The sequence below is a fragment of the Simochromis diagramma genome, unplaced genomic scaffold, assembly GCF_900408965.1.
Source record: "Simochromis diagramma unplaced genomic scaffold, fSimDia1.1 OVJJ01000571.1, whole genome shotgun sequence".
NCBI lineage: Eukaryota > Metazoa > Chordata > Actinopteri > Cichliformes > Cichlidae > Simochromis > Simochromis diagramma.
The window spans coordinates 3,646,250-3,666,192 of NW_024386885.1; the positions used below are offsets into that span (position 1 = coordinate 3,646,250).

Genomic DNA, 19,943 nt, shown 5'->3' on the forward strand with positions numbered 1-19,943 from the left:
GGTCTGTACATGTACAACAACTTCTTTTACATCTATTCTGTTCAGTCATCTCCATGCTGCTCTTTGTAGACCAGCGGGGTGTCAGTGTGTCCAACATGGATCTGATGTTTGGCTCCATGATTTCAGTCTGATTGGCTCATTCATAAAGTATTCTGTTCCAGCTGCTGGAGGACAACATCATCACGTTTGTGAAGAACGAGCTGAAGAAGATCCAGAAGCTTCTGAGTCCAGATTACCCAGAATGCTTAGAGAGTCAGAGGGAGGATGATGAGAAGAGCAGAAGCAGAGAGGCATTTGTGAAGATCACAGTGGACTTCTTGAGGAGACTGAATGAGGAGGAGCTGGCTGGCCGTCTGCTGCGCAGTAAGAAACAGATAAAGATTAGAGCTGGTTAATGAATGCTAAATTAACTAATATCTTGCAGATGGACAACATGCATGTGTACTTAATAAATTCTTGACTGAGATTTAATTAATTTGTTTTTTAGAAATTCCCACTGAAGGTTTTCAACATCATTTCAAGTCTGTCATGAAGAAGAAGTTCCAGCATGTGTTTGAGGGCATCGCTAAAGCAGGAAACCCGACCCTTCTGAATCAGATCTACACAGAGCTCCACATCACAAAGGGAGGGACTGCAGAGGTCAATGATGAACATGAGGTCAGACAGATGGAAACAGCATCCAGGAAACCAGACAGACCAGAAACAACCATCAGACAAGAAGACATATTTAAAGCCTCACCTGGAAGAGATGAACCAATCAGAACTGTGCTGACCAAGGGAGTGACTGGCATTGGGAAAACTGTCCTAACACAGAAGTTCACCCTGGACTGGGCTGAAGACAAAGCCAACCAGGACATCCAGTTCATATTTCCATTCACTTTCAGAGAGCTGAATGTGCTGAAAGAGGAAAAGTTCAGCTTGGTGGGACTTGTTCATCACTTCTTTACTGAAACCAAAGAAGCAGGAATCTGCAGCTTTGAAGACTTCCAGGTTGTGTTCATCTTTGATGGTCTGGATGAGTGTCGCCTTCCTCTGGACTTTCACAAAACTACAATCCTAACTGATGTTACAGAGTCCACCTCAGTGGATGTGCTGCTGATAAACCTCATCAGGGGGAAACTGCTTCCCTCTGCTCGCCTCTGGATAACAACACAACCTGCAGCAGCCAATCAGATCCCTCCTGGGTTTGTTGACATGGTGACAGAAGTCAGAGGGTTCACTGACCCACAGAAGGAGGAGTACTTCAGGAAGAGAATTGGAGATAAGAAGCAGTCCAGCAGGATCATCTCCCACATCAAGACTTCACGAAGCCTCCACATCATGTGCCACATCCCAGTCTTCTGCTGGATCACTGCTACAGTTCTGGAGGATGTGCTGGAAACCAGAGAGGGGGGACAGCTGCCCAAGACCCTGACTGAGATGTACATCCACTTCTTGGTGGTTCAGGCCAAAGTGAAGAAGGTCAAGTATGATGGAGGAGCTGAGACAGATCCACACTGGAGTCCAGAGAGCAGGAAGATGATGGAGTCTCTGGGAAAACTGGCTTTTGATCAGCTGCAGAAAGGAAACCTGATCTTCTATGAATCAGACCTGACAGAGTGTGGCATCGATATCAGAGCAGCCTCAGTGTACTCAGGAATGTTCACACAGATCTTTAAAGAGGAGAGAGGACTGTACCAGGACAAGGTGTTCTGCTTCATCCATCTGAGTGTTCAGGAGTTTCTGGCTGCTCTTCATGTCCATCTGACCTTCATCAACTCTGGACTCAATCTGCTGGAAGAACAACAAACAACCTCCAAGAACTCTGACACAAGAGAATCTACAGAGAAAAACTTCTACCAAACTGCTGTGGACAAGGCCTTACAGAGTCCAAATGGACACCTGGACTTGTTCCTCTGCTTCCTCCTGGGTCTTTCACTGCAGACCAACCAGACCCTCCTACGAGGCCTGCTGACACAGACAGGAAGTAGCTCACAGACCAATCAGGAAATGATCCAGTACATCAAGAAGACGCTCAGTGAGAATCTGTCTACAGAGAAAAGCATCAATCTGTTCCACTGTCTGAATGAATTAAATGATCGTTCTCTAGTGGAGGAGATCCAGCAGTCCTTGAGTTCACGAAGTCTCTCCACAGATAAACTGTCTCCTGCTCAGTGGTCAGCTCTGGTCTTCATCTTACTGTCATCAGAAAAAGATCTGGATGTGTTTGACCTGAAGAAATACTCTGCTTCAGAGGAGGCTCTTCTGAGACTACTACCAGTGGTCAAAGCCTCCAACAGAGCTCTGTAAGTAAATATGTGGTCATTCCTTTTTGAATTTGTGAAATATTCAAAATAATTCAGCTGTCAAAGGTCCTCTCAAGCCTCTCGATTATCAAAGACATGTCTGTAAATTGCTGCATTCATCTTTCCCTGACTAGTCTCCTGGTTCCTGCTGCCATAAACCTTCCCCACAGCATCCTGATGCCACCACTTGTTCACCTGTAGAGATGGTATTGGCCAGGTGATGACCTTTAGCTGGTTTCCTTTAGACACGACATTTGGCATTCTGGCCAAAGAGTTCACATCAGATCTTTGGTCACCTCTCTATTTGCTCTGAAATGCTCTCTCAAAAATGGGACCGTATATAAACAAGCCTGTGCCTTTAAGAATCATAGCCAGTCAACTGGTGGACTCTATTCAACTTGTAGAAATATCTAACAAATGATCAGTGGAAACGGGATACACCTGAGCTTAATTTTGAGTGGCATGGTTGTGAATACTTGCTTATACGTTTTATTTATTTATTTTTTGGTTGTTTCATTTTAAATAAGTTTCTGAAAATTTTTCAAGCAGACTTTTTTTTTTTACTTTGTCACTATGGGTTGTAAACAGAACGGCAGAACCAACCACAGTTTCACAGTTTGCATCCTGCTGTATTTAACACTTTTTCCTGTTTGCTGTACACACACAGTCAGCTGCAGCTCCACAGCTTGCAGCGTGAGCCGGGATTGCATATACCGTACAGGTGAGTCCATCTCCCCTACAGCGGCTCAGCGATAGGGAAGTGTGAGTTCAGGTGGCTACCCACGTATCCGTGGCGCTGGTGACGGGGGCCACCCATGTGGCAATTGCAGATGTAAGCAGAGGCTCCCACGTGGCTTGGCAGGTGGCCGGCATGCAGGACCACTTGGCGTGCTGACCTCAGGACACCGCTAGACCGGCCAGCACGGTGACCTCAGGAGTAGCACGACCCTTGCACGCTTCGACCTCCACCACCTGCTTTAGATGCCCCTCGCAGCGCCTCCTCGACCTCCACCTCTGGCTGGAGAGGCCCCTCGCAGTGCCTCTGGCCGGTCCGTGAAGACACACCAGTCGCTCTGCGGCCCTCCTCTGGGGCCATGACGGGTGCAGGCCCCTGCCGGCCAACAGCCGCTCCCACCCAAGGAGTAGTGATGGGTGCGCTGACAGGCTGCATCCTGGCTGGTTTCACCCTGGAGGCCAGAACAGGCGCTGTGCAGTTGAGGGTCATAGGTGGGGGTGGCCGGGGTGACGGCCAGGAACTAATCTGAGCTGCTAGACTCATGATTCGCTGCATCCGGCACTCGGATCAGTTTTGTAGTTCTTCCCACGGGTGGCGAGACACCGCCTGCCTGCTCTCACTGCGTGGCCACTAGCTCGGCCACTTTTTGGGCCAGCTCCTTCCCTGGCTGTGGGTCTGCCACGCCCCCTCCTGGGTTTTGGCGCCACTGTAAACATCACACGGCAGACCCAACCACAGTTTCTTGTGGTTTGCTTTTCAGCATGCTGCTTTCTTTAACAGCCCAACACATACCAACAACAACAATCTAATGACTAACAGCACAGCCTTTTAAGCCAGCAAGGCATGATTGGTGTGATTCATTTTGGAATGAGGCTCTAACATGACAACTTGGAGAAAACTGAACTGCTGTGAATACTTTCTGCATGCATTCTAGATCTGATCCTTCAGCCTCGTCTCCGAGATTTGCTAGCCTCGTGTTTTTCACTCACAATGTTGTCTTCAAGGACAGGAGTTTTGTTCTTTATATCAATTACACATACTTTAGTTAGCTAATCATAGCTCAGTTTATAACTCGCCTTCAGTGTAGTCTGTTATCTCCTTTTTCATTTCTGCTATGAACTTTCCAACAAGTGTGATCATACCAGAAGCTTACTGACCAAAAGCATCTGGTGGAGGTGCAACACTTAAGTGTCCCTTAGAAGAGATTTGTTTGGGCCAAGAAAGTGACCAATAGTGCCTTCTGTTTATGCCAACAGGTATATTTAGACAGAGCTTGATTTGTGTTTTCACAAAGAAAATTTAAAATGTTTTATTAGATTTGTTATAACTCAAATTTTAGATTATTTTCTTAACCATGAATTGGGCTGTCTAGGTTCAGCATTTACAGTAATTTAATCTTATCACAAATCTTGCTTTTCAGATTGAGTGGCTGTAACCTTTCAGGGAGAAGCTGTGAAGTTCTGTCTGCTCTCAACTTCCAGTCCTCTAGTCTCCGAGAGCTGGACCTGAGTAACAATGACCTGTGGGATTCAGGAGTGAGGCTTTTCTCTGCAGGACTGAAAAATCCACATTGTAAACTGGAATTTCTCAGGTCAGGAATCAGCCATAAAACATTAAATTGTATTAATATTTAAACAGCTACCCATCACATAATTGTCAAATTATTTTTGTTTAACCTTTTGCGTAGTGTTAGACTCTGGGTACTGTAGACTTTTTTCATATTTCATATTTTTGCATGTTTAAAAAGTGAATTCATTCACCGTCCATTTAGAGAATTTAGGGCTATTTTGTGCTCGTGATATACTAATTCCCTTTCATTGCTATGAATGATAGATTAAGGAAAAACTGCAGGAAATGCAAAAAAGACCTTGAGACATTGAAAATAATTACAAGTACCTGGGAATCCCACAGGCAAATGTGGCTTCCAGGAAAGCTGCAACCACAAGTTCTGAGCAGTCAGCCGAATGGGAAGAACAAGATCTGGACAATCAATACCTATGCCCTTCCCCACTGGTGAGATCATCAGTTGGCTAAAGGAGGCGATAGAAAAAGCAGATGAAGACAGCCATAGTGATAGATGTAGCTGAGTGATAGTAATATGAGAAACCTGAAAAATACGACGGGCTGTGAGATGAGCTCAAAAAGATGTCGAGGGTGAAGGAAACAGTGGTTCTCTTGGTAACTGGAGCAGCGAGGGCAGTGACCTCCAAACTGGGCGAGTGGCTCCAGCAGATCCCAGGAATGACGTCTGAGATCTGTGTCCAGAAGAGTGCAGTCCTAGGAACAGCAAAGATACTGTGCAGAACCCTCATGGCCTTATCACTGTGAAAGACAAAGCTGGCACCGCTGATTAACAATGGGCAAAAAAATCCAACTAATTATATCTCATTATGTGTTCTCAATTGCTGCTGCTATAAATAAAGCTAACATTAACTGAATGCGTGGAATGGGTGCGTGGCATTCAAGCTCAAAAAAAAGAAAAAAACAACAACACAGCAACAACAAAAAAGTGTTCACACGTTGTTCTGTCTGCAGTCTGTCAGGCTGTCTGATCACAGAGGAAGGCTGTACGTCTCTGGCCTCAGCTCTGAGCTGCAACTCCTCCCATCTGAGAGAGCTGGACCTGAGTTACAATCATCCAGGAGATTCGGGAATGAAGCTGCTGTCGGCTGGACTGAAGGATCCAGACTGGAGACTGAACACTCTCAGGTATGGAGAGAATGTCTGATAGAGGAGGATGAATTTTAATTTCCTCAGGGAAGTTCTCTGATTCTCTCCCTTTCACATATATTCTACATGTGAATCAAAGGAACATGTGTTTCGTTCAGCCTGCTATCCCACAGCTTCCCATCCAGTGTGATACTCAGCCTTTCAGCCTTAACTGGAGAGCAGTCTTCTGGTCGAGTCAGTGCTAAATCAGCTGTCGGCCTTCTTCACGTAGTTACTGGGTCTTACAGACAGACGCATCAAACAAACAGACATTTTATCTTCTAAAAGGATTCAGTGTTTCTTTTGATAATAAAAGCCTAAGCACCAAATGAGCAATACATATTTAGCCCTTCTACTTCTCAACATCTGGGGCTCCAACTTATCTCTCGACTCAGTCCTGAGTCCTCCTCACCCGACCCCAACCAGCAATGGCATCTGATAGTTTGGTGGCACGTGTTCGTCCTTTACTGCCGTTGTTATCAATCTGTTTATAAGAGTCCTCAAACATGAGATCTGACAACATCAATCCCAGAAAATTCTTTCATCTCATGTGACAGTTTCCATAATCCTTCCGGTGCCCTGGTAACTGACCCGTCCAGAGCTGTATAATTTGAAATATACATTCAACAAGCCAGCCCAAGCATTGGACACACCCAATGTGTCCAATTTTTTGCCAAAAGCATAACTAAAGCTATCCTGATCTGGACTGTCATAACTGACGTTGACATCAACTTTTCTGACAGTCCAGCTATTGCATTCCTGGTCAGGTTAGCCAATTTCTGCACATTGTAATGAACATAATTAATACGGCTAAAATCCTTATTGGGTGTTATGCAAAGTACTATAGACTCAAACCCGTTAACTGTTGGGTTTGCCAATTTATAAGTAAGTAAAGTGTACTTATTAAGCGCTTTTTGTAGGCAGGCCGTCACAAAGAGCTGAACATGAAGGTAAAAATAAACAGAACGCTAAGTATCCAAACTCTCTGTGAATGGTACTCATGGACAAGGCCCATTTAATCAATGGCCCTTGATCAGTGGTTGTTGATCAATGGGGATGAGAATTTGCATAATTATGATACTGACCTCCCAGCCCATTGTTCCTTCAGTGGGCTGGTTTCAGTCATTATGCAAATGTACTGTTTATAAGATTGAAACCTGCAGTCAGCTGAGACTGAAGAAGTTACCTGGATGATGACGAAACGTTTCTCCCACAAAACGCTACGTCCAGATGAACAAAAGCAACTTTTGGAGATTTACTTACCTGGATGATTGAGAAATGCATCAAGAAGAACACTAAGTAACAAAACAGACAATATAAACAATACAAAAGGTTAAAGGTAAATAAAAAGGTAAAAGAAATGAAAGCGATCAACAGAAGGCTTTGAATGAATTTTTATTCATCTGGAACTCCTTTCTGTATCCCTGTTGATTTATATGTGCTGAGAATTTTGTCTTATATGGACCGTCTATTCCAATTTTTGGACTGATGTACCTTTTGTCTTATAACTCTTACTGGCAGTCCCAACCTGACCATTGAGCAAGACACTGACCAGGCACTGGGCAATACCAAAACAAATCAGCCTTTATATCAAAGATCTGGAAGAATTTGGCCATAAAGTAAAATTCATGGTGCCGTCAGGGCGTACGTCCTCTACTTTGGTATCCAGACTTCGATATAAACAACAGGCTCTGCTTACCTTTATTTTGAAGGCTTTCTGTGAGCTGAACCGAAACCAGTTGAAAAACTCCATCAGGGTCGCCACTTTGTTGTGTTCATTTTTCTTTCTTAAGGAAGGAGAACGACTATCTTTGGAAAGATTTTATTGGCCTTAGCATTTGAAGTTACAAGTTATTGCGTGCTGGACCTCAATGTGAACACGCGGTCTGCTTCACAAATAGGATGGCCCTGTAAGCATGCAATACAGTTTTATACCGCGATGTGGTGCTCCTACCGTCTCCCCTGCGGGTCTTCTCCACTCCGTCCATGTCTGACCTTGTCCTACCATCTGCTTCTTTCCTGGAAAAAAGGAAAAACACCTCCGTAGCCTAACCTTGTTGCACTAATATTATCCAGCAATTCTTAGCCTCTTATTTTCTACTGATTATCTAAGTCTGGGACATTGTGTTCGGACTCTCTCAGCCCAGAAAAAATATCCCCCTGACTCTAACTCCACAATTGATGTGTAAGCATGTTTGCAAGCTCTACATGTCAGTCTTAATAATTCAATTTTAGAATATTGCTGAATTAATGCATTTGGCCCTTATTACATGGAGTGCCACATTTGTATGAGCACAATAGGAATGTGTATAAAACATCAAGCAAAAGCAGCTTTATTTAATCCTTTTTCATCCTAACACTATCAGTCTGTGTATGAGAGCCATGTAATGTCCATGTGTGCATGCTGACTGTGCTGCACTGACCCCCCTCCTCCTTTCAGGGTGCAGCCTGCTGGAGAACAATGGTTGACACCAGGTCTGAGGAAGTGTAAGTGTGTTTTTAAAGGGATTCATGAAAACAAAGCAGCACACATTCACATCTCTGATCCATCATCTCTTCAATCAATGAACAGATGATGGATCAATAACTGCAGCTGGATTGTGTTTGTTCTCTCCATCAGATTCCTGTCAACTCACAGTCGACACAAACACAGTGAACACAAAGCTCCAACTGTCCAACAACAACAGGAAGGTGACACATGTGGAGCAGGTTCAGTCGTATCCTGATCATCCAGACAGATTCGATGTTCGTCCCCAGCTGCTGTGCACAAATGGTCTGACTGGTCGCTGTTACTGGGAGGTCGAATGGAAAGGACTGGTTGATATATCAGTGAGTTACAGAAGAATCAGAAGGAAAGGAGAGACGTACAACTGTGTTTTTGGATACAACGATCAGTCCTGGAGTCTGGACTGCATTAAAGATGGTCCTGATGCTGTCTGTCACAATAACAATCGAGCATCCATCTCCTCCTCCTCCTCCTCCTCCTCCTCCGTCTCTAAGAGAGTAGCAGTGTATGTGGACTGTCCTGCTGGCACTCTGTCCTTCTACAGAGTCTCTGACACTCTGATCCACCTCCACACCTTCAACACCACATTCACTGAACCTCTTTATCCTGGGTTTTGGTTAGAAAGTGGTGCCTCAGTGTGTCTGTGCTGAGTGTAAAGAGGGTCGTCCTGTTAGAGAAACACTGACTGTTGAACAGTTCAGTCTGTACATGTCTGTCTCTTTCACTCACAAACGATTTTCAATTCTTTTTTTTATTTAGTTTATTGCACCTTTTTCCAATTTATGTAGTTACTACGGACTTAATGCATACATATTATTACAATTTGGGATGTAATGGTTGTATTGATGTATAGCAACTTGAAAACTAACTTACCTTAAATATGTTTATTTGCAATCTCGAGATTTGCCGCAGCTTGAATTACTTTCTACTGAGTTGTAGCAGCGCATTTTCATGTGGTGTTCTCTGTGTGTTTGAACCAAGTTATGTAATATTTGCATAATTTGAGTTATTATATATTATGTCATGGACATGTATATGCATGCATGCATGTGTAGGTTTATCATATTAGATATTGTTTGAGTTTATATTAGTTGAACCACTGCTGGTGTGACATATATTTAGTCTAATGACAACATATGTTACTACAGACTGCTGGCAACACTGAGCATTGAGGTGACAATAAACTAGCTGACTGTGACAGCCTCTTGTCCTCCTTCCTGTATTCTGACCGATACACCATCTTGTTAGCTGAATCTAAAAGAACCAGCCCTCGCCTACTACTTACATATGGTGTCCAATGTGTGCCAAAATTGGGCCGGGCTGGAAACACCTAAACATTTATTAAAAGTGCTATAATTTTTTTACTTTTTCACTTTAGAAACAGAAATTTTTGCACAGGTGATCTTTATATGTTCATTACTGAATTTCTGGATTAAAATCTGAACTAAAGCATATTTTTAAAAGGTTTTTATGCTGGAAAAAATAAATAAATTAGGTGAGGAAAAAATCTATTTAATGTTTCTGTGTTCCAGCCTCGGTAACTTTGACACAGTAACATCAGCTGCAATTTTTACATCTCTGATGAAATCTCACAATTTTATTTATACAGCGCCAAATCACACAAACAGTCGCCTCAAGGTGCTTTATATTGTAAGGTCGACCCTACAATAACACATACAGAGAAAAACCCAACAATCAATGACCCCCTATGAGCAAGCAATAAAAAGTGTGATTAATGCAGAGAGGTTTATTAACACCTAGTAAGTGAGAAAGGCTGAAGGCTCTGCCTCCCATTCTACTTTAAATACTCTAGGAACAACAAGTAGGCCTGCAGAGCGAGAGCGAAGTGCTCTAATAGGGTGATATGGTACTACAAGGTCATTAAGATAAGATGGGGCCTGATTATTTAAGACCTTGTATGTGAGGAGCAGGATTTTGAATTCTGGATTTAACAGGAAGCCAAAACAGGAGAAATCTGCTCTCTCTTTCTAGTCCCTGTCAGGACTCTTGCTGCAGCATTTTGGATTAGCTGAAGGCTTTTCAGGGAGTTTTTAGGACATTCTGATAATAATGAATTACAGTCGTCCAGCCTGGAAGTAATAAATGCATGAACTAGTTTTTCAGCGTCACTCTGAGACAGGATATTTCTAACTTCAGAGATGTTGCACAAATGGAAGAACGCAGTCTTACATATTTGTTTAATATGTGCATTGAAGGACATGTCCTGGTCAAAAATGACTCCAAGGTTCCTCACAGCGTTACTGGAGGCCAAGGTAATGCCATCCAGAGGAAGAATCTGCTTAGATACCATATTTCTAAGCTTTTCAGGGCCGAGTACAATAACCTCAGTTTGATCTGAATTAAGAAGCAGAAAGTTAGCGGCCATCCAGGTCTTTATATCTTTAAGACATTCCTGCAGTTTAACTCATTGGTGTGTGTTATCTGGCTTCATGGACAGATAGAGCTGGGTGTCATCTGCATAGCAGTGTAAATGTATGCTATGTCTTCTAATGATGCTGCCTAAGGGAAGCATGTATAATGTAAACAGAATTGGTCCTAGCACTGAACCCTGTGGAACTCCATAATTAACCTCAGTGTGTGAAGAGGACTCTCCATTTACATGCACAAACTGGAGTCTATTAGATAGATATGATACAAACCACTGCAGTGTGTATAAGCACATTGTGCGCTGTCGGTCCTGCGTGCTGCACAACAACATTCAATAGTTAATATTTACTGTTATTTACACTTAGCTAGATTAATGCTTTGCTGCTATTTCTTTTATGTTGCTCTGTTTTTTTGGTTGTTTTCTCTTTTTTTTTTTTCCTCTCAACAGGTGACTCGGGAGATTTTTCTTCTTTTTAAGTTTCCTTTCTCACTGTTCCTCTTCCTCTGTTCTTCTTTTCCTTCATTTTTCTTTCTCCCTTTCCTATCCCCCAGCCATGTCTTTCCCGACTGTAACAACTGAAAATAAAATAAAATAAAATAAATAACAACAACAAAGGTCGATCAAATGCACCAATACAGCAAGGCTATGATGATCCACTTGGCAAAGTAAATCTGTTGGGTATCTTTGTTGGTCTTCGGACAACAATTCTGACAGCTAAAGAACCAAACGGGACAGGCAAAAAAAAACAAACCCAAAAAACAGGCTGAGATTCAGCAGATGATCCAGAAGAGATGACTGAAGATTCAGGAGATCAAAGAGTCGGTGAAGATGAGGAAAGATGCTGCAGACAGACAGAAATCAGAAGGTGTTCAGGTCCTCACGGCTCTGATGGAGTCTGTTGAGAGACGCCTGAAGGAGCTCATAAAGGAGATCGAAGACAAACAGGAAACTACAGAGAAACAGGCTGAAGGTCTCATCAAAGATCTGGAACAGGAAATCTCTGAGCTGATGGAGAGAAGCTCTGAGGTGGAGCAGCTCTCACACTCTGAAGACCACCTCCACCTCCTCCAAAGCTTCTCCTCCCTGAAAGCTGCTCTATGCACCAAGGACTGGACAGAGGTCAGAGTCCCTCCACCATCATATGAGGGGACCGTGGGGAGAGCTTTGGTGACATTTCTGAATCAAGTAAACTCGATATTCAGGAAAGGGAAGAGGTAGAAGCTGCTTTAGGTGGAGAAACAGAAATGTTTATACAACTAGTGCTGGTCCTGCAGTTTGTCTGTGCTTGTGCTCCCTCGATGGCTGGTTTCCTTGTATGATACCTTGTATGTGTTCAGGTCCTTTTCCTTGAAGGGCACACAGAGGGATCTAAGAAAACTAATACACCACTTACATTGGGGATGATGATTTTGTTCATTGTATATATAATAAATTGTACAGATCAAGTCAAACACAATACATTCATCCATCCATTAGTTTTCCTCCACTTATCCAAGCCCAGGTTGCTCCCTGTCAGATGAGGTCGGTGAAGGAGCTGGTCAATTCCACGAAATTTGGGAAGAACCTGCGGTAATAACCAGCCAGCCCCAACAACCACCTCAGTTCTTGTTTGGTCTTGGGACATGGGCAGGACACGATGGCTGCCGTCGTATCTATCTAAGGGCGCATTTGGCCCACCTCCCAAGTGGTATCCCAGATACTGAACCTCCCTTCAACCAGTTGCACACTTCTAGCGGTTGGCTGTGAGCCCCACCTGGGACTCCATGACCCCAGCCACTCATATTGCTCTGTACAGGTGTCACTGTGGACGATTACATGATCACACACAAAGCGTGCAGACACAGCACACGGTCTATGAAGAGCTGGAAAGTGGAAAAGGGCTGGAGAGAGCTCTGAACAAGCCAAAGGGAAGTGTGATGAATTGGAAAAAGCCGTACGGAGTGGAGAAGCCTGTTTTTTCCTTAGACTCTGCAGACAAGGACATCTGCCAGTAGCCCTTGGTTAAATCCAGTGTCATGAAAAAGCGAGCAGTGCCTAATCGGTCCAGAAGCTTGTCGACTTGGGGCATGGGCATGTAAGACCTCATTCACCTTGTGGTAGTCAGCACAGAACCATATAGACCCATCTTTCTGCACCAGAATTATTGGGCTACAGCACACGGTTAGTGTCATTCAGGTAACCGATAGGGCCGTGAACGCACCGTCATGCATGGGCATGTTTCAAAATGGTGCTCTATGAGCGTGGTATGACCGCGTCACAGCCCATTAGCCCCACTATGGGGTTATAGCCACCCGGAAAAGCATTTCACTGCGGCTGGTAGCACCAACAACAAGTCAATCAATTCAATTCAATCAAAGCTTTATTCGTCACATGCAGGTTGCCCTGCAGTGAAATGGGACCCCCCCCGACCATACACATATAGCACAAACATTACATGGGGATACAGGTCGGAGATTGGTAGAATCAGAGAAAAACATTGAAATGTACACTACAGTGGGGAAAGTACGAGAGGAAAAAAGAGACCCCTACTCATGCTGTGCTTCCATGGTAGGACAGCATGAGAACAGGAAACAAAAAAAAACTCCTTTGCACAAAAAAGCACATAAATGTCCACAGCACAACATTGTGAAGACATGACAAGCCACAGGGGTGGGTGGGGGGTGAGGAGTAATCCGAAGAAACACAGCAGCCACCCTGCACAGCGCTATCATTCCAGCGCGGCACACAGACCCGCCGTGTTCCCTCGCCGGAAACAAGCATCGAAGGCGTTGGAAAGGGAGGGGGGATGAGTGAGTGCCTATCAGTGTAAGTGTATGTGTGTGCGTGTCCATAGTTCAGCGGAGACAGTGTCCTTCGCTCTATCAGGCTAAGTAAACAGTCTGCCAGCCAACCCAGGTGGCCTTCATGGGACGGGAAGAATAGTCATCACACAGTCGGTATCAGGGAGTTGTTTTGGTGGGCTCCAGCCTTGGGCCTGAGCAGCTGGCGCCGTGGTGTCCAAATGTTGAATATTGTTGATTTCTCCTTTGTGAGCAGCTCGAATTTAGCCCTCCGACACTGGTCCCTCGATCTCCCGTTGGAGAGCCGCGAGCCTCCCCATGATGGTATCAAACTTCTGTTCCATGGTGTTGTCAGTCTTTTGATTCTGAGACCTCACAACTGCAGTGATCCGTTCCGCGATGTTTTCCAACTGTTGCTCAAGTGTGTACTTCTTCTGTGCGAGTGTCACATCGCATTAGATGCAGACTGTCTCTAATCAAGGCAAAATGCAGATAGGTCAGCGCTGTATTCGGGCGCACCATGTAACCACTAATTTTCATCACTTGGGTAAAGGCACGATTGCTCTATTGGGAAGTCTTACGTGGAGTGAGTTACTGGAGGCAGAGGGGTCTCCCAAGAAGGCCCTGCAATCTCCTCCTCCACAGAGTCGGCGTCGTAAGACCTCGCGTCACCACTGAGTGTAGCAGAGATGCGACATGCTCCTATAGGTCATGAACGCATCCCCACATGCTGCCAAACAGGTCATTAAACCCCCGCCAATCTGTCTCCAGAATTAATGGATGCATTAGGCCGGAGCTAACCGCATCCTTTCCTCTGTGCATTTGGCCCTTGTATATCATTTCTAGCAGCACTAAGGGATTTTTGTATATGTCCCCATGCATGCACCTAACCAATCAGACTCCAACAATGGTTTTGGTGGGTCAGGGTCTGCGGGCAGCCCAAGTCCACTATAGCCTGGTGTGTACTCCCTTGGCACCTTACTGGAACATTGTATATCTCTCCTGGACCAGGGGAAAGTGTTGGGAGATTGGCAACAAAGAACATCTGTCCAGCCTCCATCAGTGGACACTCCCAGTCAAAATGCACCAGTCGCCCACACGTTCAACACTCCTGCCCCGGCATCTGTGCAACCCCTGGTGGGTCGGGTGGAGCATCCATAGCTGCTGGAATCCTGGGAGAGAGAGGAGAAAGAAATGGGTTAAGGGAGCACCGTGGACGCCCATAATCAATCAATCAATCAATCAATCAATCAATCAATCAATCAATCTTTATTTATAAAGCACTTTTCATGCAAAAAAAATGTAGCACAAAGTGCTTTACATAGTTAAAAGCAGCCCACCCCACCCTCCAACTCACTCCCCACACTCTCATAAACATAAATGATGTGAATACACATATATCCCCCCACCCCCCCACACACACACACACACACACGCGCGCACACTTAAAGAGTAAAAATTGGGCTGGGCTCGCATGAGCCAAGTGAGGAAACACTATAACAGGGAGCCGTCTGCACCGGGAGCCGGTCACAGACCGCAGCCTCCAGGCTGGGCACACAGCAGGAGGGAGGCCAAGGAGCCCCCCAGCCAGGCTGAGAGGACCCCCAGAAACCCAGCAGCCACAGTCGATCACAGCCCCGGTGCAGAGAGCGCCCTCTGAGGAAACACTGGAGATATGACGCAATACGATATATACAGGGTAAAATGATAAAATAAATAAGAACAGGATACAATATAAATATAAATATAAATAGAGTAAGAAGATTAAAAAATGAATAAGAATAAAATCAATAAATATTAGGTAAAGTCTAAATTAATAATAGAATAACAGGATAGAATAAATAAGCATAAAATAAATAAACGCTAAGTAAAAGCTAAATTAAAAAGGTGGGTCTTGAGCCTGTTCTTAAAAACATGCACGTTCTCTGCGGCCCTGAGCTCCTCCGGCAGGCTGTTCCACAGACGAGGACCATACCACTGAAAAGCTGCCTCTCCGTGAGTATGTGTCCTGACTTTAGGGACAATCAAAAGGCCAGTACCAGAGGACCTCAGGATCCGCGAGGGTTCGTATGGTAAAAGCAGATCTGAGAGATAAGAAGGCCCAAGACCATTAAGACATTTAAAAACCAATAACAGAACTTTAAAATCGATCCTGAAACACACGGGGAGCCAATGCAGCGATTCTAAAACCGGTGTAATGTGGGCCCGCCCTCTGGTCTTCGTCAGCACACGAGCTGCCGAGTTTTGCCAAAGTTGTAAAGTTGAAATATTCTTCTTAGGAAGACCAGAGAGCAGGGCAGTAATCAATGCGACTGGTAATAAAAGCATGCATCAGCATCTCCGTGTTGGCCCGAGAGAGAATAGGGCGACTCTGGCTATATTTTTTAGATGATAAAATCCAATTTTGGTTACATGTTTAACATGTGGGATAAAACCAAGCTCAGAGTCAAAAATAACACCCAGGTTTTTCACTTGTAGTGAAGGACATAGTGAAAATGCCTCTAATTTAGACAAGAGTTTCTCTCTCTGAGCCTCAGGACCGACAATTAAAACTTCAGTTTTGTCCTGGTTAAGCTGTAAAAAATTTTCTGCCATCCAAGATCGTATATCTAAGATACAGTTAAAAAGGGCATCCATTGGTCTGGTGTCATCAGGAGACACGGAGATGTACAGCTGCGTGTCATCAGCGTAACTGTGGAAGTTCACTCCATGCCTCCTGATGACACTGCCGAGAGGCAACATATACTAATTAAAAGGTACAGGGCCTAGAACCGACCCTTGAGGCACACCACATGTCATTCTATGGATCTTAGAGGAGCATGTATCCATACTCACCATAAAAGATCTGTCAGAGAGACAGGAAGTGAACCAGTTATGTACAGCACCAGAGAGGCCTACCATGTGTTTTAGTCTGTTTAAAAGAATAGCGTGGTCTACTGTATCAAAGGCTGCGCTTAGATCCAGTAGCACCAGGACTGAGAGCTTTTGGGCGTCCCAGTTACATCTAAGATCATTTAAAACCTTTAGGAGAGCCGTCTCTGTGCTGTGGTTCACCCTAAATCCAGACTGGAATATCTCCAGGATCTGTCTATCATTGAGAAAATCAGTAATCTGAGTAAAAACAAGTTTTTCTAAGACTTTACTTAAAAATGGTAAGTTGGATACAGGTCTGTAGTTATTAAAATCATTACAATCCAAATTGCTCTTCTTCAGAAGGGGCCTCACCACCGCCGTTTTAAAGGCAGCAGGGAAAACACCCAACTGAAGAGAGCAATTCATCATGTATAAAAGCTCAGCTTCAAAGAATCCATAAAGTGTTTTAAAGAGTGAAGAGGGGATTGGATCTAAAAGACATGTGGTGGGTCTCACTGTGGAGAAAACTTTCTGAAGGTTCTCAGCATTAACCAGGACAAAGCTGTCCAGTGTCTCCTCAGGTACAATCGAGCCCTCAGATGTGTTTACAAACATATCGCGATTAGATAAAATATCAGATCTGATGGCGCTGATCTTTCCCCTGAAGTGGTCTGCAAACTGCTCACAGAGCGAGTCTGTGGGGGTTCTTTGGGAGCTGTTAAAATCAGGGTTAAATAAATGATCTATGGTGGAAAAGAGGACCTTGGGATTATTTTTGTTATTACTGATTAATTTGGCGAAGTATGAATTTCTTGACTTCCTTAATGTATTATTGTACATTTTAAGTTGCTCGCAAAATATTTGATGGTTGATAGTATTTTTATTTTTCCTCCACCTCCTTTCTGCTGCCCTGCAATTTCTTTTGAGTTTTTTGACTTCCTCGTTTCTCCAGGGTGATGCATGTTTTACGTTAATCTTTTTGGTGGTGAGTGGAGCAACGGAGTCAAGGCTTTTCTTCAGTTTGCTGTTAAAATAACTAAAAATCAAATCGCAGGGTGCAGGTAGAATCACAGGGGGGCCTTCGTCTAAAACCCTGGTAAGATTTGCAGCCACTTCAGAGGTTAGATAGCGCCTCCTCACAGTTTGCACCGAGGTCTCCCGCTGAATAAAACCGGTGATGTTAAAAAACACACAGTAGTGGTCAGAGACAGCCAAGTCAACAACAGAGGACACGCTGTGGACAGCCCATGGGTGATGACCAGGTCCAGAGTGTGTCCTCTGTTGTGAGTCGGCTGCGTGACGTGCTGGTAAAATCCAAACAGTGAAGAATGTTTAAGAATTCTTTTGCTGCAGGGTCAGAAGGATTATCTATGTGCAAGTTAAAATCACCGGTTAAAATTATCATATTATATTTTGAATGTATGTTTGTTAAAAATTCTGAGAATTCCTTGATAAAAGCAGCGCTGTCTTTAGGTGGTCTATAAATTGTGACAGATAAAACTGGAGGGCTGCTGAAAACAATAGCATGGAATTCAAAAGTGGTAAAATGATCAAATAAAATTTGTTTGGAGGTGAGTGTGTTGTTGGTTAAAGATGCAGTCCCACCACCTCTCTTACCACTTCTAATAGAAAAAGAGAAATTAAAATTTGGTGTGGAGGCCTCAGTGAGAACAACTGGTGCATCCGAGCCCAGCCATGTTTCAGTTAAAAATAAACAGTCAAGTTTATTATCTAAAATTAAATCATTAATAATAAAAGACTTGTTCGACAGAGAGCGTACATTTAAAAGTGCCATACTGATTGCAGCTGAAGAGGTCAGGAGGGAGCTGAGAAGCTTCCTCTTCAGGGCTGGAACTGGCTATCCAAACTGGCTGAAGGTGCTGGGCCCTCCGGTCACACTGCCAGATGGTCCTTGGTCAGTGTGACTGCCACCTCCTGGTTTGCTGGCTGGAGACAGCTTACCCATTATGCCACCCCATCCCAAAGCCCCTCCACAAACTGCTCCATCAGTATTGAATCCAGCAAACCCAGCTGCAACTGTCTCAACGCTGCAACCACGAAGCCACGGAGCAAAAGTGAAGGGTCGGTCCTCCTTTGGTGCCAGTTTAACACTCGTCCTGGTTACAGAGACCCAGCACATACAGACGGGCATGATGTTGTGTTTACGTGTCTTTACTAACACAGTGAATTTGTCTACATAGTTTGCACACTCAGCTGTGTCCGCCCGCCTCCCCTGGCAGTGCCCCTGAACCTACTGCACCACGCCTGCAGCTGAGCCAAAGACCAAACCCCACCACCTGTAAGACAGGGGAGAGATGTGAAGCCAGGATGACCAGAACATCTGAGAATTTTACTATGTAATGCAAGATGTCTAATAGTAAATGTGCAAAATGTTTTAACGCTGCTTTGATGTTAAAGAAATTAACAACACGTGCACTAAAGGGGCAATAATGAGACAGCTAATGTTAATGTTAATAATTTATAATGTGTCCAGTTTAACGTACCAGTATACATGCATACTCGTGTATAATCAGGGTCCACTGTGTTAGGACTATCTGGGCCTGCCACAACCACCAGCTGACCAAATCATCTTATTCTTCACTAATGACATATCATTGCTGGATGTCATCAAGATTGATTATATTTCATCCTTTAGAGTCTAGTTTTTTGACACCAACAAATCTCCATAAAATAGATAAATATCCTGGGTGCCAGACAAGCAATTAAGAGGGTGAATGAATTTAACTTTCTGTTTATTTTCTTGAGCATAATGTTGTAAATCAGCATGGGATGTGTCGGCTTCCTTATCAGGAATTGCATATGTTGATGGTCATTACAGTACTGATATACAGGGCATTGATTAGGTCGGAACAGCCCAGTCTAATCTAAAAACACTTGATGTAACTCAGGCTAAAGCCCAGAGTTCATGCTGTGGGGCCTGTGTACAGCTTGTAACGTCGGGTTGTGTTTAGTGGTTGAGAGGAGGCGGCAAAAACACTTAGCAGGATAATCAAAAGAATACACACTCACACTGGCTTTGGGAATTCCACAGCGTGTTCTTTAATGCACCTTCTCTTCGTCAAACATATAAGCCCGGTTGAACGGCTGCAGCTTAGCAAACATAGTGCACAGTGTTCGTACAACCCATAACGTTGCAAAAAAAGGTGTCTGGAGAAGTAAAACATAAAATCCGTCCCTCCTCATGCACTAGCGTGCAAGCACATGTCCCCACAACCACAGAGAGAGTAGTGGCGCATACGGATGACCGGGGCTCTAGACTAACCTTTTGCCATGGGCACAAAAGTTAGGCGCACTCAAATTTTTCAACCACATCGCTTAACACCGCAGTTTTACATGTGCACATTTTCTGGGGGGAAACTGCAGTCCATACAGACAATATTCATTTCTAAATTATTAACTAACAATCTTGTGCTTAAAGTGCTTTGTCAATATTGTAGAAAACGTTAAACTTAATCATCATCTTGGCCTCCTCTGACAACCTGTTCTGATCATTTATCAGCACTGATACATGTGAGACTTCATCGGAATTGTGAACATCACAGCAGAGGCCTTTGTGTGAAAGTAACTGAGAATAAAACACAGAAAAACATGAAGGAGATTTTCCTGGTCTGGCTTTTTATAGCAGATAACCTTAAAAATATTCTACAATGTTGTGTAATTTTGC

General features: G+C 44.0%; 1 protein-coding gene across 1 annotated transcript; it reads left to right on the forward strand.

Moving 5' to 3' along the window:
• Positions 1 to 2,293: 2,293 nt before the first annotated feature.
• LOC120734511 (neoverrucotoxin subunit alpha-like) lies at positions 2,294 to 8,886 on the forward strand. Its single transcript, XM_040033339.1, has 5 exons — positions 2,294 to 2,502; positions 4,442 to 4,612; positions 5,557 to 5,730; positions 8,171 to 8,217; positions 8,351 to 8,886. The coding sequence occupies exons 1-5, from the start codon at positions 2,489 to 2,491 to the stop codon at positions 8,884 to 8,886; spliced, it is 942 nt and encodes a 313-aa protein (XP_039889273.1). The 5' UTR covers positions 2,294 to 2,488.
• The last annotated feature ends 11,057 nt before the right edge of the window (positions 8,887 to 19,943 follow it).

Coding starts and splice junctions, on each gene's coding strand:
- LOC120734511 (XM_040033339.1), top strand. Junction 5,731..8,170: donor TGGAGACTGAACACTCTCAG/GTATGGAGAGAA, acceptor TCCTCCTTTCAG/GGTGCAGCCTGCTGGAGAAC. Junction 8,218..8,350: donor GACACCAGGTCTGAGGAAGT/GTAAGTGTGTTT, acceptor TCTCTCCATCAG/ATTCCTGTCAACTCACAGTC.